The sequence below is a fragment of the Phalacrocorax carbo genome, chromosome 1 (genome assembly GCF_963921805.1).
Source record: "Phalacrocorax carbo chromosome 1, bPhaCar2.1, whole genome shotgun sequence".
In the NCBI taxonomy this organism is placed as follows: domain Eukaryota; kingdom Metazoa; phylum Chordata; class Aves; order Suliformes; family Phalacrocoracidae; genus Phalacrocorax; species Phalacrocorax carbo.
This window is the reverse complement of record NC_087513.1, coordinates 33,848,426-33,871,789: the sequence shown is the minus strand read 5'-3', so window position 1 is coordinate 33,871,789 and position 23,364 is coordinate 33,848,426. Positions and strand designations below refer to the sequence as shown.

The 23,364-nt window shown below is 38.4% G+C and overlaps 1 protein-coding gene across 2 annotated transcripts in view; it reads right to left on the bottom strand.

Moving 5' to 3' along the window:
* TMEM117 (transmembrane protein 117) overlaps positions 1 to 23,364 on the bottom strand; it is a 237,560-nt gene that overhangs the window by 118,552 nt on the left and 95,644 nt on the right. For both annotated transcript variants that reach the window (XM_064448161.1, XM_064448169.1), the window contains exon 4: positions 4,775 to 4,874. In XM_064448161.1, coding sequence (XP_064304231.1) covers positions 4,775 to 4,874 — 100 coding nt within the window. The remainder of the gene's footprint in view (positions 1 to 4,774; positions 4,875 to 23,364) is intronic.

The following is a 23,364-nucleotide window of genomic DNA, read 5'->3' as shown; positions in this document are numbered from 1 at the left end:
TGACTGCTTTAATCCTAGCAAGCAAGGTCTAAGGAAGATGTAACAAGCTTCTACTGTTTAGACTCTTTCACACACATATGTAGGCCTTGTAGGCAGGATATGTTTTTAATGTAAATGGCAATGGCAGCTGGTAAGCAAATCTCTCAATGTGGTACAGTATCATTCATAGTGCAGGGCCAATATGTAATCTTTGGGGATCCCAAAGAGCCATCATCCAGAGTGGAGAACAACAGTTTTGACAGCCTAAAAGCCAACAGTGTCTGGAAAGAAGGAGGAAAGCAGGCTGTTCCACCTCACCAGGAGGCTGTAAAGAACTTAAAAAACTGTACATAAAGAAAGGAGTTTCTGACTGTACTCTGCCCTCTGTGTCAACGTTCAGTGCCATCCACTCCTATAGCTATACTCTGAGCGTGCCTTACCACACATGCTCAGGACTGCGTCCCTCACAAAAACACAGCTGCAGCAGGTTGTTCATTTTTACAGAGAGGGTCAAGAGGCCACCCAACTCTAATCATCAGAGATTCTGCCCTGGAATCAGCTCCTTCCTCAGCCTGCTCACACTCTCCCAGAAGGCGGCCATAATTGCAGTTTACAGGCTTGTCTGGGTGGAATCCAACCTTTTTTTTCCAAAGCTATCCTACTGTGCCAAATCCTGTGGTGTCTCAAAAGCACTCTCCACGAGAACAGAATGCACATTTTATGAGAGCAGGAGAGCATGTCAAAGCAGGTGCAGAATATACTTCCCTGGCTTCAAAGAGGAAAAAGTGCAAAGAAACAGTTAGTGTATTAAACCCATTTGCCTCTTCACAGACTTATTTAGAGCATCGAACACTTACTATAGCTTTCAGCTAAGATGACTATTGGTAGCAGAAGTTCCCGTCTGGAGGTATAAAGGAGAAGTTCCTGCGCACCCATAGCACGGCCCCAATCTCATTACACACAATGGAAAGAATATTGCCGATTTTATCAGGAATTGAGTCAGACCCTGTCACCAAACTAGTGAGCTTAGAAGTGTTGAGAGGGAAGGCTCACTTCTGCCTTTTAAATCCAAACCAAACAGCAATCCGAAACATATTTTCCCATTTCAATCACTTTCCTGGTTTAATAAGCCTCCCCTCGCTGGAGTAGGGCAATATTATTGTTTATTGATTACTCATTTTTAAAATGGAATCCCATCTGTTCTGCTTTATTCCTGCTTATTTCCATTGTTTCCAATTGAATAGGGAACAAGATCTTAAGTCCAGTATGACTCAAATACATTGCAGTGAAGGATACATCTGCCTTTTCATCTTCTCCGTTGTAGTCTAAGGATGGAAGGCATCTTTAGAGAAACTTCTTAAACATTAGAAAATATAAGCACTGCTGTGAATGGGAAGATGTGCAAAGGTTCCTCTACAGGTTTGTTTTTTCTTTTCTGTTTCCAATCAGGATTGGAGAACTTCATAAAATATAATAATCCCACAGAAGACTCATGTCACTTTGATAGCAATTCCATGCCGGGCTTGACATGCAGAAAGTCAAGCAAATTCAAATATTATAAACAGTGTGATAATTTCTGTTCATATAGAATAAGATTGCTAAATTTAGGCTGTGTGGGAGATTTGCACCAAAGTCCATGCACATGCATCAATGTACATGTCCACTCTCCTCTGTTACTAAGATGTTGCTACCTGATATTGTAGCTTTTTCTGATGTTCCCAGGCTTAGCTGCCCTTAAACACTGTAATTTCCATTGCCTAATTCATACACTTTGCCTAGAGATTTGCACTGCAGAAGCAATGTCACTATTCTCTTTCTCTCTGAAGATCTAAATGTCAATCACCACACCTCTTAATTCTCCTCATAACAATCAAAGCATGTCCTAAAACATATTGACCCTCTAATCCCATGCCATCTGCTTTTCCTGAGAGCTAACAGAATCAGCCTAGTTTACAGCCTCCCTTTTCCAACCTGCCTCTACAGTCTCTCCCAGTGTCTCTCCCATTCTTCAGCGATTACTCCATCCACCACTGGAATTTGCTGTGGCACAATCTAATAGTACTTCCATTGCTGAAAAGACCTGAGAGGGCTCTGAGTACACAGAAGAGGATCAGGATTCTTATGCCTCTTAAATCCAGCCATTTCCATGGTTTATATAGTGCTGCATGTAACAGGTTTGTTGTTTGGTTTTTTTTTTTAAGAAAATGAGAAAAGAGAGACTGAAAAAATTGAACGTTACCTAATATAGTGCAACTTGTATGTAATCTATCACTGGAGCTCTAAGTCACATATGTATGATGAACATGACACCTCTCAATTCACCTTAGCTTATGCATCATCTTTCCTTCCATAGTGGGATAACGCTGTGGAAGCCCATAAAGAAAAAGATATAGGTATTCAGAAGTAGCCATGAATTTTATTACTGATTCACAAGAAATCCATGTTAATTGTCAATATCAGTCAATGCACCAATACTGCAATGTCCTTACTGCAATGTATGTACAGATGATTTGCTCTGTGCTTGCTTTTCATGGCCACCATTTCACAGAGCATAATTGTCTCGGACAAACCACTGACACATACTGAACAATATGCTGAAAAAATCCTTGATGCTTTTTTTTTTCTTCTGTCTGTTGTACAGTATGTTCCAAATATGTGGAGGATAGAAGCCAAATTGACAGAAACTCAGATGACCCTTCTAAAACTATTTCTAGAGTTCTATAGACTTAGCATCTTACAGTAATTTTTGCTTGAAACTATTCCTATAGTGTTTTCTCCTAACACAAACCACAGTCCTAAAATTTATCCACCTTGGCTTGTTTCTTTGCTTACATGAGAGACTGTTGCAGTCATGTTAGCTACATACAATGCTGAGATCTTTTCCATCCACATTTATGTGATATGGGATAAACATTCACCATCAGGCAACGTTCCCTGTGTTAATGAATTCCTCTAAAATTATGTTGATTCTTTTGAGGTATCAGAGGTATCAATGAACCATTAAGGAAAAAAAATTAGATTAATTAAAATCAGTTCTGTAAGCCTAAAAATCATTGACTTCCCAATTTAAATGAATGTCACAGTCATAATTGTTAAAATTCTTACCTACACTAACCATAAAAACCTAATCTTACTAGAGATAAAGTAAAAAATGAATTAACTTTTTATCACTTCGTGTTTAAGAAATGCATTTCCTGAACAATAAAACCAAGCGCACATGCTTCATTTTGTTTTCAGTTAGCTGTCATTTTCTGGTTCTCTTTCACTAAGCTGATATTTGGGTTGCCCACATTTCAGGAGAGAACCTTTATAACAATTATAATCCAAGTGAAGATTTTATTCTTCTAAATCCTAATTTAGAGACAAACTTAATCTGACAGATTCACATCAAACAGGCTACCTTCAAATTTTGGGGTATAACTGGCTTTCTTTCTTCCATCTCCATCGCTCCTTGTCACATCTTTCCGTTAATTTTTCTTCTTTTTTAATCCTTTTCATTAGACTTGTTTATCTCTAGCCACTACTCACTGTTGTGTGTGGTTATCACAGAATCACAGAATCCCAGGTTGGAAGGGACCTCAGGGATCATCTAGTCCAACCTTTCTGGGAAGAGCACAGTCTAGACAAGATGGCCCAGCACCCTGTCCAGACGACTCTTGATGGTGTCCAACGTGGCAGAGTCAATGACTTCCCTGGGGAGATTATTCCAATGGGTGACTGTCCTCACTGTGAAAAATCTCCCTCTCACATCCAATCGGAATCTCCCCAAGAGCAACTTGTGTCCATTCCCCCTTGTCCTCTCCACGTGACCCCGTGTAAAAAGGGAGTCTCCATCTTCTTTGTAACTACCCCTTAAGCACTTGTACATGGGGATGAGATCCCCTCTGAGCCTCCTTTTCTCAAGGCTGAACAAACCCAGTTCTCCCAGCCTATCCTCATATGGCAGGCTTCCCAGTCCTCTGATCATCTTGGTGGCCCTTCTCTGGACCCCTTCCAGCCTGTCCACATCCTTTTTGTATAGCAGGGACAAGAACTGTACACAGTACTCCAGGTGTGGCCTGACAAGCGCTGCGTAGAGCGGGATAATGACTTCTTTATCTCTGCTGGTGATGCCCCTTTTGCTGCAACCCAGCATCCTGTTGGCCTTCTTGGCCACAGCAGCACACTGTTCGCTTATGTTGAGCTTTCTGTCCACCAGGACCCCCAGGTCCCTTTCCACAGAACTGCTCTCCAGCCAGGTGGATCCCAGTCTGTGCTGCACTCCCGGATTGTTTTCCCAGGTGCAAGACCTTACACTTGTCCTTTTTGAAATTCATAAGGTTCTTGTGCGCTCACTCTTCCAGCCTATCCAGATCTTCCTGCAGAACAGCTCTCCCTTCTGGAGTGCCTACTTCCCCACTCAACTTGGTGTCATCAGCAAACTTCATCAGGCTACATTATCCAATATCTATCACCAGATATCCCCGCTATCCATATCTGCTATCACCAGATAGCGAGTCATGATGTTGTCTCACAGCAAAGAAGGGCCACCATGCTGTCCTCACAGAAGTCAATGGCAAAATTCCCACTTACAGCAGAAGAAAGGAAATATAGCTCTGGTACATTTTAACTGAAACTCTTCTGGACTCCCAGCTAAATAAATACCCTGTAATTATGCTACTTTGTTAACCTTCTAGTTGTCTGGCTTGAAATACTTGAATACTTCAAGAATAGAGTTTTCTCTCTTCTCCTCTCTTCTTTCCCTTGAAACCAACAAACATATTCCTATTTTCTTTTAAAATATTACGTTTCTTACCATCCATGCTGTGACAAAATCTCCCATCCAAGTCCCAACTGCAGCTACCTTCATAAAATTTTCATTCCTGATGCCCATGAAGTCTGTTATAATGTATGCACTGTGGAAACAAGAACACAGACTGTAAGCTATACAAGTTTCGTTAATGCAATTATAAAGAACTTGCTTTAATGACAAAATTTATGATTAGCTGTGAAAGATTTCCCATTTCTTTCATAATCACTTTTTCTGCATGATCTGAGTCTTGACAGAGACAGGATGGGTCAATTCCAATTAGAAATGGAAATGTGAATCTGATTTCACAGCCCATGTCTCTTTTGAAGGTGCTAAAATAATGATAGGCAAAAGCTTTAGGATCACATGAGCCTCCTGGAAATATAAGCTATTTTACACTTTTTACCTTGTCCTTTGTACAAATGGAATTGCAGCATTCTTGGAATTGGTGACTTTGCAAAGTCTTTATGAAGAAAAACAAAAATCTTTAAGTTCTCTTTAAAAAGATAATTGAGCCACTTGACTTTTCACTGTACCAGTTATACAACCACATGGTTTTTTAACAACAGTGCAAACAATCTTTGCAGAATTTCAGTGAGATTATGTTTTTTCTTGATTTATACAATGTATTTTCATAGATATATTTTACTTAAATCCAAAAGAAGCATTTCCATTCTGCTTAAATAATGCAACAGATAGCATTTAAAACCCCACACAACAATCTGACCTCTACTTTCAAGTTCATCAAGATGCTATGAGGACATTTAAGAAGGTAAAGTCACTTGTGCTGGATTAAAACCTTTATGAAAAAAATCATAGCTTTTAATATACTCATATCCTTTGCTAAAAGACTTCTCTAGTGTTTAAGAAGAGATGACGCTCCTCAGGAGCTAACATTGTGAATAATGATAATGTTTACATTTTAACTTCTCAAGTGATATCTGGGTTTTCAAGATACATGTAAACATTGCTTATCTAATGTTATGCCTATTCAAGGGTGACTCAGTTGCATGTTACAACTTCCTTGAACAATGTGTTATCCATTATTTAAATCTTACCATTATTATATACCAAATGTTGTAATGTCTAGGAGCTAACGGACTGTACCCCTGCAACTGGATCAGTGCAAGCTTATCCCACTTTCTCGGATAGTCTTATCAAAATCTAAATATTTGATCAGGATAGAGGATTTTGCTAGCACAAATCCATGCACAACTCTATCACTTCCTAGATACAAGTTAATATGTCCTGAAGTAGAAATATTAATGCTATTGAATAGTTTCATAACACATGTAAAACGGCATGCGCTAACAGCTTTTTTCATTATATACAATTTGTAACCTTGCAGCTAATATGTCACTAACAAAAATACCGTCCATTTTTTTATTCCATCTGTTGAACAGCATATAAATGCTGGCTCAAATTTTCTGCTGGAATTAAAAAAATCCACATTTTTTTCCAAGCTATTTTTAAGTACATTCCATGTACTTAATAAGGTCATCAATATTCTAAATTTGTTGGTTGTAATTAAGGATGTAAGAACACAAGAACAGTTCTACTGGGTCAGCCTCAAGTCTCTCTGTTCCAACAACCTGCCTCCAAAAGAGGGCAACAGTAGATACCTAGGGAAGACTGCGAGAACAGGCAAGTACACCCCTCCCAGATACATTCTGCCAGCCTTTTTATAAGTGGGAAACATTTGGAATTCTTTTTTTTTCCTGCATCTTGGGTATGCTGTTCTTGTAGCATCTGTGAAGGCGAAAAATTATCAAGTCTGCACTCCTTAAGAAGGTGTCTCATTAACAAAGAAGGCACGGCAATAAATGTCAGTTGTAAGGACTAGCCCCCAAAAGCAAACCGTATCTTTATCTTATTCATCATTGTGAAACACATACAAAACCCCCACAGTTCTCACCATTTCATTCCCCTTTCTCATATGCATTATACGTGATTACAGGTGTACAGAAACTAAATGAACACTTGCACAACACTCCTGAAAAATGGGCCACTTGGGTAACTCCTATATATCATGTATAGTGGGCCTGCACAGCCACCCATGGCAGCCTGATGTACCCAAGGTGGGTTATCCAAAAAGGCTGAGAGGTCACTGATCACTGAATGATGATATCAAACCGGACATAAGTTAGCATTTTTTAATGGAAATTGAAATTCTCCATGTTGTCATTTGGTTTTATGAACCTTAAAAGTACCTGAAAGCTTATAATAAGGTCGGATGACCTGGATACAATACTTAAAGACATAGAAAGGCCTTGAAAGCACAAGATCATCCTAACAGCCCTTTTTTTAGATTTGAAACATGAAAGTGTGCATCTTAGTCTATAAGTAATTAATCCCTAAATTAAATATGTAAATTGACAGATCTAGAGTTAGAGTTAAAATAGCATGTTATTATAAAGAAACCATTAAGAAAATAGTCTGTGCATATTTTAAGTCCATTTACTGATTAAAATACAGCTACAACTTTTTACGGAACAGGGAAAATATTTTTAGCACTACCATTATCTTATTAGATATAGTAATGAAATACACTGCTATTTTATTAACTATTTTATTAACTATTAGCATTACATCCTGTGTATTTTATGCTCTGCAGTATTATTTTCATTTCAAAACACAAAGAGAAACTGACTTTTTTAAAATATGGATTTTTGGGTGCTAAAAATGAAACAATCCCCCATTTTTAATTTTCAGGTTTTAGTGTAAATATAAATGAGAGAAGGTGACATTTTCAAAAAAGCCACGCTTGCCTGATGATGTTACCAGGATACATATTTTAACAGTACCAAGAGTAAAATTAATTCTATTGTAGAAAAATCCCCATTTTTTCCTAGCTTTAGCTAGTGATTAGAACAGTTTTCATTAATTGGTTACTCTGCTTCCTGGCTAGGACCCATGTCTGCCCCTTGCAGGAGGGTTAATAGCCGTTGGGTTCTGGTTAACTGTCATGGTCAGCCCAGTTCTTCTATAGTTTCTCAAAAGGCTTCGTTTGTTTTGCCATACTTGTATTCAAAACCATATTGCATGAATAGCACAGTTTAAGACAACACTGAGTGGAAAAACACAGCAGTTAAAGCTCGTAACAGAGTAAAAAGCTCTTTAGATAGGGACAGGGTAAGTGTAAATAATTATAGGCTGAGGAGCGAATACCTGTGAATCTTACAGATAAAGGACAAGTTTGTGATTGGGATTTTGGACAAACCCACTATTAAACTTTGACAGTAAAACTGGAAGCTGCAAAGCCAGACAAATTGCTCTTTGCAGGCCAAAGCCTACAGAAGGCAGACCACAGAACACGACAAAACAGAGGAACCAAAAGACAAAAGAGACTTGACACATATAGTTCTAAGAGCCCCAAAAACCCCATCACAAGGTGCTGCCTACATCCACGGTGTTGCAAAAGGTAAGTCAACGACAGTGAGTCAGTAAAATGATGTGTGAGCCCAATGCGTTTGATCAGTTCTCTGAACTTAGCAGCAGAGTGTGCACAGAACAGGGAGGGAAACAACAGCACTAGCTCAGAGAAATTGTTCAAAGGAAGATACCAGAGCATTTTTTCGAAGAAGGATGACACTTCAGCAGCTGACAGAATGGCAACAGTTCGAAAGCAAACAGAACATTTTTAATTTTAAGTTGGATAAAGATATACAAGGCACTATGGTGCTATTCACGTTGTTCTAGGCACTGGAATAAAAGTCATGGCTGAAACTCCGTACTGAGATGGTGTTTTCTTGACCATCATAAGAATCTAAAACTGGGATATAGACTGAATTTAGACACTGAAATGTAAGTGTAAGCCAGGGATCCAAACTCTCAGTGGAGCCTAGTCAGAATAGTAAATGCAGATTAGAACATGGTTTGCATTTACGCTACTGTAGACAGGCTGGGTGAAGGATTTGTTTATGTTGTGCTACTGCAGCATGGCTAGCATGTCAAAACCATATATTCACATATCAAAAGGCATTGCCAAACCTATCTGACTAAATAATTCCAGGTGCTGTGACATATCCTGGACTCCAGATGATAACCCAAAGAGATCTCGATCTCTTGCAAGGACTGTGACACACCTGACAACCGAGACGCATCTGAACTGAACCCTAGGTCTCCAGGGACTGCAGTGAGACCATAGACACTTTGGGGATATTTTAGCTGCCTTTTAACCCCATTTGAGCAACCTTGATGCATCTTGACGACACTTCAGCTGGCTCTTTACACACTCTAGACAATCTAAGGCACTGTGCTGGCACACAGCATGCAGAGCATGTTCTGTACAGAGTCTTCAAGAACTGCACCCATAGAGGAGCGGTAACTTAAGGCTCTTTGAAAAGGAGGGGAGGCCTGTATATCTTTTATGCTGAGTGATAAAAAGTCTGTACATGTTCTGCAGTCTGATACATGCTTTTCTGAGGCAGTTTTATTATCTGGCATTCCCCCTAAGTAGCTGATTATCTATATGGAACTCATCTTCCTTGTTGCACCTGACAAAGCTAAATGCTTTGACAATAGGCAACGAAGTGATGGCATGGGAGTTCACACAGGCTGCAAAGTATGTGTTTAGACGTGGCACCACAAGCTTCCATTAGTCTTAATTTAGCAGGGGCAAAGAGTGTCAGAATAACTGAAAACATATAAAAGACTGCAAATACAATTCCTGATCCATATTTGTCATTCAAAAATGACAGAATGGTAAATGAGCCACTTGGTAGCACTTTGCTTAGCTGAAAAGCTATCCCTCTACAGCTAGGAACTGAAGTCAGAGCCACAGGGAACTGGAAGATGCACAGAGGCAACAAGACCTGCTGTCCTATAAATTGGCGTAGCATAATGAGGATGGCATAATGCACAGCTACCTGCAAAGAGCACAGAGAGCAGAACAGCTAGTCATACAGCCCCTAACCATCCCCAGTGCACACTTTAGAGGTACAGACGCCACTTTTTCTTGACACCAGAACAGAGAGAATTAAGAGGCACAGAACCAGCGTTTTTGCTTGACAAGACGTCAAAGAGGTAACAGCCACAAGAGGCTCAGCAGGCTAATCTCCAAGACACAACAAAACTGGGATGCAAAAATGGCTTGCCCATAGTGAGACAGATCCATGGCACAGCACACAACACCTGGGACTGATGGACTGATGCTGTAACTGAGCATTGCTGGTCGGTAACTTATTTATACAATTTTTTGTTTTTTTAAATCAGGCAACAGAACTGTGATTCTGAAAACTTCTGCTCATCAGTCTACAGGCCTGAGGGCTGCCTAACCTACTACGGGGACTTGGCTTTTAAAGCGCCCAAGCCATTTAAAGTTCTGCTGCTAGGCATGTACAGGAGCTGCTCACTCTCCACAGGAATAAGCCATTTGGCTTCCAGCTCACGTCCTATATTGATTGATATCCATAAACTGGTTATTCCTCCACTTGGTTTGCCTGCAGAGGCTCCATCTGTGAAGTGTTTTGCAAGCCTGCCTATAAGACAAGGCCCACTGAAAAATGCAGCAACTGCATTTCTGTCTGTTAATGTAGAAGAGGTATGTGCATGTAAGGAACACATGAGACCCAGTACCTGTTCGAAGGGACACTGGTTCAACACCTTTTGAAGTTAGAGAATTGCATCTCACTGTCACTCTCAGTAAGAACAGAAAACGTGATCACCAGCACCTATTAGGACAGTAGTATTTTGTATATGGCACTCTCCAAGAGGATGAGAAATGCGTGTTTCAGCCTCCTTTAGGTGAGGGGTAACTGAAGCTGTATATTCCATGTCTTGTACAAGTATTGTGTTTCACATACAAGACAGACATTCCCTTTCCTCCACTTTTAGAGAAATGGAATGGAGGCCACTGATCAGGATAGGAGTTTGGATTAGATCACAAGTACAGTCCTAATTAAGGCGCTTCAAGCGAGTTGGGACAGGACTCAAAATATATTTCTGTCCTTAATATAGCTTCTTTATTTCAAATCGTAGGAGTTTCTTCTTCCCTGTGTGGGTTTTTGTGGATCCTGTGCCAACAACCCTCAAGCACCTGATGCCCAATAGAGTCTGGACTTCTCTTTAGGGACCAGGTGGTATTCATGCAGATTAACTTTTGCCTAATGATGCTAGTCTACCTAGGCTGTCTCCATAATCAATGGATTTGACAACAATTCAGAGCAGGACATTAATTCAGATGATTTTCACGTATGGCATCACTCAGGGCCAACAGCTGACTTCTAAAGGATTTGCAAAAGGTAACTCATAACAGCAGAACTACTGCAGGGGGATGTGAGTCTGCACCTCTTCTGGGAAAATCTTAGGGATCTGCAAATTCACAGGTGTTAAGGACCTCCGCTATGGGAGGAATGTAGCCTCCCTTGGCTAAAGGTAAACTTTGGTGAGTGCTGGCACATACTCCCAGCGAGTTTAAATGACAGAATTTGCTACATGTACATTTTTTAATGTCAAACCTTAAATGACATAAATAAAATCAGGGACAACCAGGGGCTGAGTTGGGAACCAAACCTACGTTTCTCCACTCTCAGATAAACAACTTTCTCCATCATTATGTAAGCACTTTGATGAAAATGCTGTACTACCCCTACAGACTCCGCTACGAAGCACTTCCTATGGACAGGATAGTCTGGGAAAAAGCATAAAAGGTCCCTGACAAAAGAATTCAATAATTTTTTTATTTTTTTCATATTTATTATATCCATGAGATATCTCTTCCAAATTTTCCAGGATTTTTGCTTTTCTTGTGCAATGTCCATCATCACATGCATATTCCATTTAGTCAGACAAAAGAAAAACAAAGGCTGCAGAGTGCATTTAATATTATTCTGCAGCAAATCAAGGTTACGCTACTCAGCCAAGGACAGGTTGCCTGAAACCCTTCTAATGCTATTGTGCTAATAGATTAACGCTCACCTGAATATCCATAGCACTGTCTTACCAGCCCCCACCACACACTCACACAGACCCAAGCACTGCAGCTGTAGGTGTGTGGCTTCCACTTAAACTCTATAACCACCATGTAAGTTGTTTTTACTGAAGCAATGAAATAAAGGGCTGCCTCTTACATGCCTGTTTGATGCTACAGGAGAGGATTAAGATATTTACTTACTGCTAAGTGAATTGTTTATTGAAAATTGTTTTAGTGGACAATCAAACAAGTTAAGATAATCATTTCACTTTTTAGCATCTCTTTTAATGGGCTAGAAAATTCTGCAACTAATCCGCAAGACTGTAGTACAAGCTGGTACATTACATGCCTTATTTGATTCACTCCATTTGCCTATATACTATGATATCAAAATAGTTTTACAGTAAAAAATTCCAAAACGCTATCACAGGTGCCCAGGGCCTCGGGCATATCCATTTTGAGGGTTTAAAGAGGATCTTTACTCATCATACCTTAACACATTCTGCAGACATACAAGCTTGCAGTCTCAATCCTTGTCATACACATCCAGGGAAGGGTAATGAATGCTGATTTTCAACAAGTTGCTAAATAGCAAGATAAATTATACACATGTACACTGAAGAAAAATGTATGCTCAGAGTTTCCAAAATTTAGAAAAATGCTGTAAACTGGTTTTGGGTTTTTTTTTTTACATTTAACATTTTGTTAAATGTTGCAGATTTGCTTACCATAAAATACAGACTATTTGTTTAGCTAGTGACATTTTAAAAATAGCTACTAAAATTTGAAAATAACATTAACAAATCTGAAAATAACATTAACAGAAACTAAGAAATAAAAGAGGCAATGTGTTTGGGAAGGTTAAGTTAGGTTAGTCATTTAGCAAGAGAAAGACACAGTAAAACATTTTCTTTTAAATAAATACTTGCTTTATTTTTAAACTTGGTGAAATAATGGTAAGAATGGCTTTGAACGATGGTGTAGTGGCTGAACTCTTCAGAATGGGACATGGCTTACACATCCTTTCCTGGTGTTGGCATTTCACTACAGCTAAGAAGGGATAAGGACGATGTGCAGCAATATTGTCAGAACTGGCAGCTGCAAAAAAACCATGATTCACTTTAAAAAAACAAACACAACTGCTCGTATCATTGCCAGAATATAAACAAAATGAAATTATGTAGTTGGAACTTTATCCCTTTGACCAAGTGCTTTGATAACTTTTAAAACTTCTGTGAATTCCAACAAAAACTGTACTTTCTATTTGTTTCAGTTCTAGGGATGGCAGAGAACTTTAAAAGCATTACTATAATGCTGAATAAACGAGTAACTACAGGATTATTGCTATTCAGAAAGGGAAAATTAGAAGAATTTGCAGTTGGTATGAACCACTGAATGGACTCTGCTTGTAAGTAGCAGCCCAACTGGGAAAGCAAAAGCAGAAATGTATTTTAGCAAATTTTAGTAGAAACTTCTTAGTATTAGCAGATAAAGCACCTTTAAATATTAATCATTCTTTAACTTATTAAATGTCCCTGAACCATGGATAATCATATTTTTTTTTACAAATTAAAATAATGAAATGACAGAAAACTACCAACAATATGTCGTAAGTTAATGAATTGGAACTGAGGGAACAAAGACATGCTGGCACAGAACCTCTGCCAACAGATTCTCAGCTATCATAACTGAAAAGAATTTGAGCTGGCTCTGAAGAAAAATTGTAAGCCCATAATGTAAAATAAAATTGTGAAAATTTCTTATGAGTTTACTTTTTTAAAATAATTTATTATAAACGAAGTAGACTTTTTTTCCTTATTTAATGACTATGTTTTAAGGCTTTATAAAGACTAACATTAGTTTGAATTTCAGGAGTCTATTGTAGTGATTGGGTGAAGCAAGGACCATGAGAATTGTTTCAACACTCTATTTTCAGGAACCACTGATCCCGTGCAGCTGAATGACAAGTGGCCAAATGATTGTCCTTTCGGCACAGACCAGGGGACTTCTTGTGTTTTACTGAACACTGGAAAACATTGCAAGAACCTATAAATTTGTGACTGGAACGAGGTGTGATGCTTCACCACAGTAAATGCTGGACCAGTATTTGAACCTCTTCGGTGGAGTTTGAATTTGAAAAGTAATTGGAAATACAGATGAATGCAACCTGCATATGGATGCCCATTTTTAAGGCAGTGGAGCGTGACATATGACTCACCTTGCAATTTGCATCAAAGTATATAAATGCATGGTAGAGGAGTGTAATTGCTGCTAAATAGGTCAGAATTTTTTTTTTTGCTACAGCAGTAGTGTTCTATTTAAATTTTGACATTTTTGTTTCCAGAGTTTTGCTGCAGAGACATGTCAGAGTATCTGAAGCAAGGAAGACATCTTTTATGGCCTAGAAGGTGATTCCCCTAACCCACAGGCTTTAAATGGCAGCTTCAAATCCACTCACATTACCTTTTACATAAGATATGAAGATATTAGACTGCGCTTCTGTGCTTGCCCTGCCAGTGCTGATGGTACCTCTCTCTCTTTCTTCAATGTTATCAGGAGTAAAAAACGGACAGGAGCATTTTACTATTATTATAAAATGGTAGGTCATGCAGAGTCTGCCATCACTTGAAGGAACATATGGCTTTTAATGGATTGGGGGATAAAATTTTAAAAATCTGAAAATACAAACATATTTACAAAATGCAAAAAACTTCCCAGTTCTCAAACTGAAAATAATCTTGTAGTTTGATTTAAAAATTGAGTTACTTAAAAATATTTAGCTTGATTGTTTTTAACTTATTTCTATGATCATTCCAGCTTTCTTTACAGATCTACATATCATAAGCATTTTCATTATTTTAATTTCTTTTGTTGGTTTGGGACAGAAAATCCTTCCAATCTACAAAAATTCTTGGAAGACCAAAAAAACGTTTTGTGTACAAATCACTTTGGATTAGTATTTATTGTGCAAGTTTTTTGTTTTAGAAAAATTTATTTTTACCTCAAACTACAATAGAGAGTAAGGTTAGATACTTCTTTAGAGGATTCAAAGTTTAGCTACAGATATGAAAACGTTCATCTTTCAACAGCAAGGTGATTTAAGGCTTAATTACATCTGAATACTATCAAAATCAATTTACCAGTTTTCCGGTTTCTATTTAAATATTGTTTCACAAGAAACTTCTCATGTTTTCTTATGAACCAAGTCCATAGTATGTAAGTGTGCTGGTTTTAGCTGGGATAGAGTTAATTCTCTTCATAGTAGCTAGTAGGGGGCTATGTTTTGGATTTGTGCTGGAAACAGTGGTGATAACACAGAGATGTTTTCCTTATTGCTGAGCAGAGCTTACACAGAGTCAAGGCCGTCAAGGCCTCTTCTGCTTCTCACCCCACCCCACCAGCGAGGAGGCTGGGGGTGCACAAGAAGCTGGGAGGGGACATGGCTGGGACAGCTGACCCCAACTGACCAAAGGGATATCCCACACCATATGATGTCATGCTCAGCATATAAAGCTGGGGTAAGAAGAAGGAAGGGGGGGACATTTGGAGTGATGGTATTTGGCTTCCCAAGTAGCTGTTACGTGTGATAGAGCTCTGCTTTCCTGGAGATGGCTGAGCACCTGCCTGCCCATGGGAAGGAGTGAATGAATTCCTTGCTTTGCTTTGCTTGCAAGCATGGCTTTTGCTTTACCTATTAAACTGTCTTTATCTCAACCCATGAGTCTTCTCACTTTTACTCTTCTGATTCTCTCCCCCATCCCACCAGGGGGGATTGAGTGAGCAGCTGTGTGAGGCTTAGTTGCTGGCTGGGGTTAAACCATGACAGTAAGCAAAGTTGTGAGAAAATGCATGTGTAGGTTCTGTAATGACTATTTTAAATTATGCAAACCAATCTGGGACTTTGCATCGTGATTGTTCAGATTGTAAAAAGTATTACAGAAGCGTCAAGGTTGTAGAACAGGTGATTCAACTAAACTGATTTTCTTTATATAAGTATTTCTTTGAATTATTCTCTATAAAGAGAACTATTTTAAATTAATGAGTCAGGAACAAGACTACTTGGTGATAACATCTGATAATGAATGGATGGATGGTGGGGCAGAGTCCTGCTGCTTTGCATTACAGAAGTATAAACTTACTAAAAAAGGAAGGGTGACTATGCAATACCTGCCTTGGAGCCTGTAGGATGTTTGCTGAATGAGTAGAAAGGGGACCAGACTTAATGGAAGTTTGAGGATAAGATGAAGATTTCTTAAGCATTAGCTTATTGACAGTTCCATCAAATAAGTAAATAGTAATAATTAAATGAAGCAGGTAAAATCACAGAAAAAAATTAGGTTGTAAGGAAACTCAAGGGATTAACTCATCCAACCCCTCACGCTAAGCAGGGCTAACTGGCATTAGATCAGACCACTCAAGGCCTTATTTATGCTTAAGATTGTTTATTTAAAGAAATATTTATTTAAATATATTTATTTAAACTTAAATACTTTATCAAAAGCAAAGCTAACGTTACTCAAAAGTCTGAACAAAATTTAAGAGGACACCAGGGAATGAGTTCACTTTACAAGTGACTGCTCCAGATTTCTAGTTCAAGTGTTCTCTTTCAATTATGCCAAGACCTCATCCATGCAACACAGTGCTAAAGCAGCCAAGGATTTGGCACAGGATACTTCTGTGCAAACAGCCAAGATTTCTCTTTTCCTATCCTGGCATTAGAGTTCAATAAAATAAAGTGTATGCTGCTATACATCACCCTGAACAGTTTGAGGAAGGAAGACAGCACCTCATTTTTAACTCCATATCATTACATAGTTTTGTATTTGTTAAATATCCGCTGCAAAATAAGACAAATATAAGTATTCTACATTAACATAAATAATACACATAGGCATATATAGCTTGTGCAGAATATAAGTTAATTTTTTCGACACTGAGAGAACAAGACAAAATGCTAAGAGTAAAGCTAAATTAAAATATAAACTCTGTTTCCTATGGATCTTTGTGTTGAATATAGGCAAAGCCTAAAAGAGGTGGAGCAAAGGCCCTTGGAGAATCTCTGCTCAGTTGCTTCTTTCATGAACACTAATGGCTCTCACACCTACTCCATGGATTCCACCAGTGGGTGCTGGGATCCCTCAGCATGCCAAGTTATTGAATGATGAATTTGACAAGGGCCACAGGGAAACCATCAAACAGCCAAAACCAGAGATAATCACATGCAATAGGGAAAACAGAATATTAAAAAATACTTAAAAGAAGGAAGAAGGGTAGAACTGGGAAACCGGACTGACAAAGTTGAAGGAAGGAAAATTACAAAATGTATATACACAGAAATGCAGAAATACATTTCAAATACAAAAGACTTGAAAAGAAAGAAAGGTCAGAGCCCAGAATGGAACGGATGTGGTCATAATCCTCAAATGATTTTAAGGAAAGTGTTTAGATTCAGCTGTATTTTGCTACTTCTTTTGTAAAGATTCAACTGCCTAGAATCTCAGCATTGTAGAGCAAGTCTCACTGCAAGAGGAAAAACAGAGAGATGCTTCCTTCCTTGAAAAGCACTCAGTTAAAATCTTAATTTCAAACAATGGAATAGGTCCAAGCATTCTCTAATGTTATTTTAGTGCTTATAGCTGCTTACAGATGCTTTGCTGTATTAGGGCGTGTCCAGATAAAAGGAGACTGAAACTGCAGTTTGTTCAAGGAATTGAGAGCATACAGCAGCCTGGAACATCAGTATGCAATGGCACAAATAACTGCACAGGGGTCTCATGAAGACCGAAAATGGTATTAGCATGTCGGCCTTACCAGGCTTTTTAAAGAACAATGTCAGCAGAAACAATAATTTAGCCCAAAAAACAAAAGCTTATTCAGATGGAGAATGGATACCACAATTTGATACAGCCACAAATGAGCCCTGAATAAGAACCTTCTGAAGCACTTCCTCTGCAAATGGTTTGTTCTAAAACATTATCCAAATTCTACGGTCTGCATACACATAGCCAATACTCTGTCGATTAATCAAAATTAATTAGGAAACTCTCATATGAGAAGAAGTTACTCTCTAAAGCTACTTACAGGTGCAAAAGCACAGGAAATATTTTTCTGTTATGTGTGTTTGGTTTTGTATCTATTGAGGATGACTGGTGTATATCCATCTTGCTGCAGTCTACAAAACCAGACTGAGACATAGAAACTGTTGGAGCTGTTAAGAAACAATGATCTACCATGGTCACAGGTAACTTTGAGAAGAAATGGAAGGAAAATGTGGCATGACAACTCAGGAGGCTGGTCTGAGGATTTGGTTGGCTTCTCTCATATGCAGTAACAGCAGCAGATTGCAGAGCAGATGGAAAAGAACTAGACTTCAAGCAATGTACAAATTAACAAATCGATGAGATTGCTTCTTTACTACATTACTTGAAAACTGTATATAAAGAACAACTGGGTCTAGGGCCAGTCATCTGACAAGAGCTGGCATATAATCACGGTGGAGAATTTTGCATGGAAAACTCAGGGAAGAAGACAGCCTGTTCTTCCACTACTTGACCTAAAAAAGCAAACACCTTTATTATGACTACTTGACCATCCAACGGCTGTTATCATCTGGAAGAGTCCAACACTGGATCTGCTACAAATTTGCTCTATATGGTACTGACTGCTATATTTTCTGGTCCTTACACTACTCACTATTTTAAATAAAATTATCATTTAAATAAAGAGGGAAAAATTGTCAGAAGTTGTTTGAGGATTTTATCCTCAAATCAACTAAGCCTATTGCAGACTGTCCATTTTACAATACAGACTTCTTTTGATAACTTGAAAATGAGTTTTCAAAAGACAGACATGTCAGAACCACACATTGCAAGCGTTTGCTCAGGCACTATCACTGGTATTACAACTTTAAGACACACAAATGGAGAAAACATACCAATTGTCATGTGAATTTCATCCTCGAAAAGACTATTCTCTTTATTTTTCCCAAGTAAAGGTCTAGCACATCATCAAACAATGGAGAGAGAGATGTATGCACATGTATTTTTCATACCCAGGCACTAAACTTTGATGGTTTTGGCTATATTTTTAAGGTCAGTTAGTTACAAATACTGGGTTTCATCTCAACTGAGCCATAAAAAAAAAAGTCTCCATTTCAGCTAGTAATTCTAGGATCCTCTAGAAGAGTCCATTTCTCTCCACAGTCAACGGAGGAAAATAAGCACTCTACACATGTAATTCATCTGACTGTCGGCACTGGGTCTGGTTGGGATGGAGTTAATTTTCTTTATAGCAGCTCATATGGTGCTGTGTTTTAGATTTGTGACCAAAACAGTGTTGATAACATACTAATGCTGCCTACCAAGGTCAACCTGCAAGCACATCTCTGAATCAGATGCGTCATCTTCTGGAGATGTCAGTTCAGTTAAATGTAGAAGTAGTTGGTTAACTTTAAACTCATCTTTACTGAATTCTTAAACTATGAGGTATGAAAAAATATAGGTTTTTTTTTAAGTCTGGCACTGTTTAAATTATTAGACTGAAGGTCTAACATCCATAAAATATCCTTGCAAGTTTACACACATCCCAAACTGCAATTAAAACCAGTGAGAACTAAAGATAAAATATGCATTTTGTGAAAATACCATTTGAACTGAAAAACCTTACCTTTTACTTATATGTAAGGTTGAAAAAGACATTTTCAAATAGCGTAAAAGATTACATGATAAAACACTGCCAGTAAGAAACCTTCACAAGAATGAGTAAACTGCAATTCAGATTTCATTAAAATAGTAAGTTAAATCTAAAGTTGAACAGATGGTTAGCAGGACAGATATAACTAGAATGAAATAAACTATGGAGTAAATATTCTATCTTTGTCTGATGCTTATTGTGGAAAACATTTCAAAGCGATACTGTTCTGTTCAATAACAATCTGATCCAGAGATAGTTTTATACTGTCTGAAGGTTATCATCATCCACATGTTATTAGCTGAAGCAAATAGTGTCCATTCATAAGAATACCTTGAGATCTTTACACTGGAGGTATGCAAAGCTTCAGGAACAATGCCAATGTATTTTATGGTAAGTATTTCCTTAGTTTACTTATTGATTATGTGGGAGATTTTGTAATTAAACATATTCTACATTCATGAATGGAAGAAATAGAAGGTTGCCGGATGGCTCTGCAGAGCAATTATAAATGCTTCTCTCAAGACCAACCTGAGGAACAACTCAGGAACAACCACTGCAAAAATCCTCCCTGCACTCTGAAACCGACGATGTGAGAATGGTTAGAAGTGCCTGCTCTGAAGCAGACAAGACAGAATGTAATTCTTCAGTTAAAATCATATCTTTTACACCTTGTATAACAATACTTTTGGTTTTTTTAAGAAGATAAAGATAATAAACAGCTCATTTTCAAGCAGTAATGGACACACCACTATGAAGGTAGCAGGCAGTAAAATGCTGTGAGACCTAATCAATAGAAAATACTGGCTAGAGGTAGAGTATGATTAAATTTTCATATTTCATTACTTTTAAATTCCTTTTGTAATTAAAATTTAAATATGTATTTCTTTAAACTTCTATTATTTTTCAAAATAAATATTTAATTTGCTATATGTCAGATATAATGCCCACTTTGTGTTTTTTCAAATGCCGTTTTCAAATGCTCACATGCGAACAAAAAAGATATCTAGAGTACCTAAAGACAGGTCACAGCTTTAAATCAGACACAATATTGCACATCTTTTGATATGTGCATTGGGTCTGGCTGGGATGGACTTTTTTCTTTAGAGCCGCCCATATAGCGCTGTGCTTTGCGTTTGTAGCTACAATGGTGCTGCTAACACACACACCACTGATCTGGCCGTTGCTGAGCAGAGCTCCACAGCCTCAGGGCTGTCGCTCCAACCCAGCACTCAGAAGGCCAGCAGGCTGCAGATGGGCAAGAGGCTGGGAGGGGACACAGCCAAGACACCTGATCTGAACTGACCCAAGTGATATCCCATACTATATGGTGTCATATTCAGCAATAAAGGAGGAGGGGGGGACATTTGTGGTTATGGTGTTTGTCCTCCAAAGCAACTGTTATACATACTGAGGCCCTGCTTCCCAGGAAGCCACCGGACATCTGCAGGCTGGTGGGTAGTAGTGAACAAATATCCTATTTTTTGCTTCCCTTCCACGCATGTTTTTTGCTCTTCTTATTAAACTGCTTTTACCTTAACCCAGAGCTTGTCCATCTTATTTTCTTCCCCTGTCCTGCTGAGGAGGGGGAGTGAGAGGGTGACTGGTTGGGGTCTAGCAGCCAGACAAGGTCAACCCTCCACAATGTATTATGTTCATGCTGACTTTCTAGTAGCCAGAAGGGTTCACAACTGATAAAGTAGTATTCTGATTTATTTTAATATTACTTTAAGTATTACTAAAGCAACATTTCAAACATGAATCACAATGCAAAACTTCTGGTAGGATTTTCAGAGATGCCCAGCACCTACAGTGCTTTAGCTCTAGGTAACATACCGTTAAAATAAATACAATCAGAGATTTCAAAAAAGTAAGTGATCTTATTTGCTAACATCACTTATTTACAAAACCAAGATCAACAGGTTGGTAAAATTCCATTTTCGCATTCTGTTCACCTCACCTTAATCTAGATAGAAGTACGGCGTTCCTATTTATAGATGAATCTTATATTATCCACTTTTGGCCACTGTCTGGGACATTTATAAGCTTTAGGTCTTCATTTCAAAATGTATGAAGCGGAAGCCTTCAAAATATCATGTATTTATGATAAATGTATCAACTTAACAAGAAATCTCAACATCAACAGGACGATGAAGGCAATCTATGAAAAACCTAAAAATGAAGTATCCCCATGTTTGTGAGTTTATCTCCTGTAGTGTTTAAAGAACCTTTTCTTATCTTCGTTTGAAGATTGTTCAGTCAGTAGTCTGTCACGTTTGTGAACTGAAATTCCATTTCTTGTTCTGTACTGCAAATGAAAACAAAATCCCCTGCTAGATAAGAGAAAAAGAATGGATTGTGACCCTGTCCCTTTTGATTTACTGGTTGTACAGGCACACTGTGCATTACACTGAGTTGTCTCTTTAATTTCCCCAAAGGTTGTGTCTCAGAGCCAGCAGGCGATCTGTCCCTTGCAGGAATCCAGTTCCACTTTTTCACATCCAGTTTTCATATTTCCTCTTATACTAGAGGGTGGCCATTTGCCAGCACTTCAAGCTGATGGCTTTTTACTCTTTTCTGTACTGACCAGAATTAGATTGGTCTACAGATGATTCTTTATTCCAAATAAAAATAAAAACAACAGGCAAGTAACAGTGCAAAATAATGAATTTTACATGTTTTTTATTTTTATAATATAATATTTTTATACTTCTCAGGAAAACATAGACTAAGATCACCTAATCCAAACTCCTGCTCAGGCAGGGCTGATTTCAACCTGATCAGGTTGAGGGAAGTTGAGATCTTCCCTCAAAAGTGGAGCACAGCCCAGAGCGTTGCCGAAGTTTCAGACTCAGAGGCAAGAGGCAGCATAAAGGATAGGTACTGCTATGCTGAAGATGCCACTTGGGAAACTGCTTAGGTTTTTATTAAAATAACAGTATAAATATCCCTGCCCTCTTTTGCAGACTGGATGACCCATTTCAGGAAGACTGACAGCAGCAAGCACTCCAAAAGGAAGTTTACTCTTGTGTTCTGCTGATTTAATTACATTAAATACATTTCAACTGATCAGATTTGGAAAGATGAAGACAAGCACTCTGCTCATCTAAATTTTAAGTGAAAGTTATCTCTTTTTTTTTTTGCCAGAAATGTACCAATCTGCTTAGTTTTAAGTATTTTTCCTGATAAGCATTCTGAACCGATGAAAAAGTGCATTCAACTTTTGAAAATTTCAGATTAACTACATTCATCTTGGCAGTAATCATGTTGTTACATAAAGAAAAACACAGTGCAAAGTAAAACAAAATGTGTTAACTGCTTTTGGACTGAAAAGCCTACAAAGAGTTCTTGTTAAACGAGGATTTACCAATCGAATGACAAAGAAGTGGCTATATATTTGGATAGTTAAGAAGGCATCTCCACTGGTCTGGCTTTGGTGTTTAACTGGACTGCTGAAATAGAGAGTAATTAGCAATCTTTTAAACATTTCTTTTTCCTTAAAGGAAAACAAGACTTAGGCATTAATTCACCACATTGTTGGGACGCATTTCTAAGGCTAAGAGTACTCTTTCTTACAAGCAGACCGCTCAGGAGTGGAAGAAACCACGCCACAGAAGAGGAACATATGGGGTCTCCTCCACAGGACAATTGGGTTCTTCATGTGCTGTGGATATGATACATTTCCATTACTTTTCCAACATACTGTTTCACCCTGTGCTCTCTCTAACCTGTTGCAGGCTTCACAACGTCTGGCACAGCCTCACATCCGTACTGTAACTAGTACGGCCGGCTATAACCACACGTACAGCACTGCCTTGTTATACAAAAGTACCTGTGGGAAGACAGAACAAGCCATACGGCTTTTTCCAGACAGAGTAATAAGTTAGGGTTTGGAAAAATAAGTACGTGAACTCTGCTGGTACCACACCTTCAGTCTGGAAGAGAAACAGCCTCACCAACAGAAGTTTTCTGAGGGTTTTAGCTTCCTTTTCCT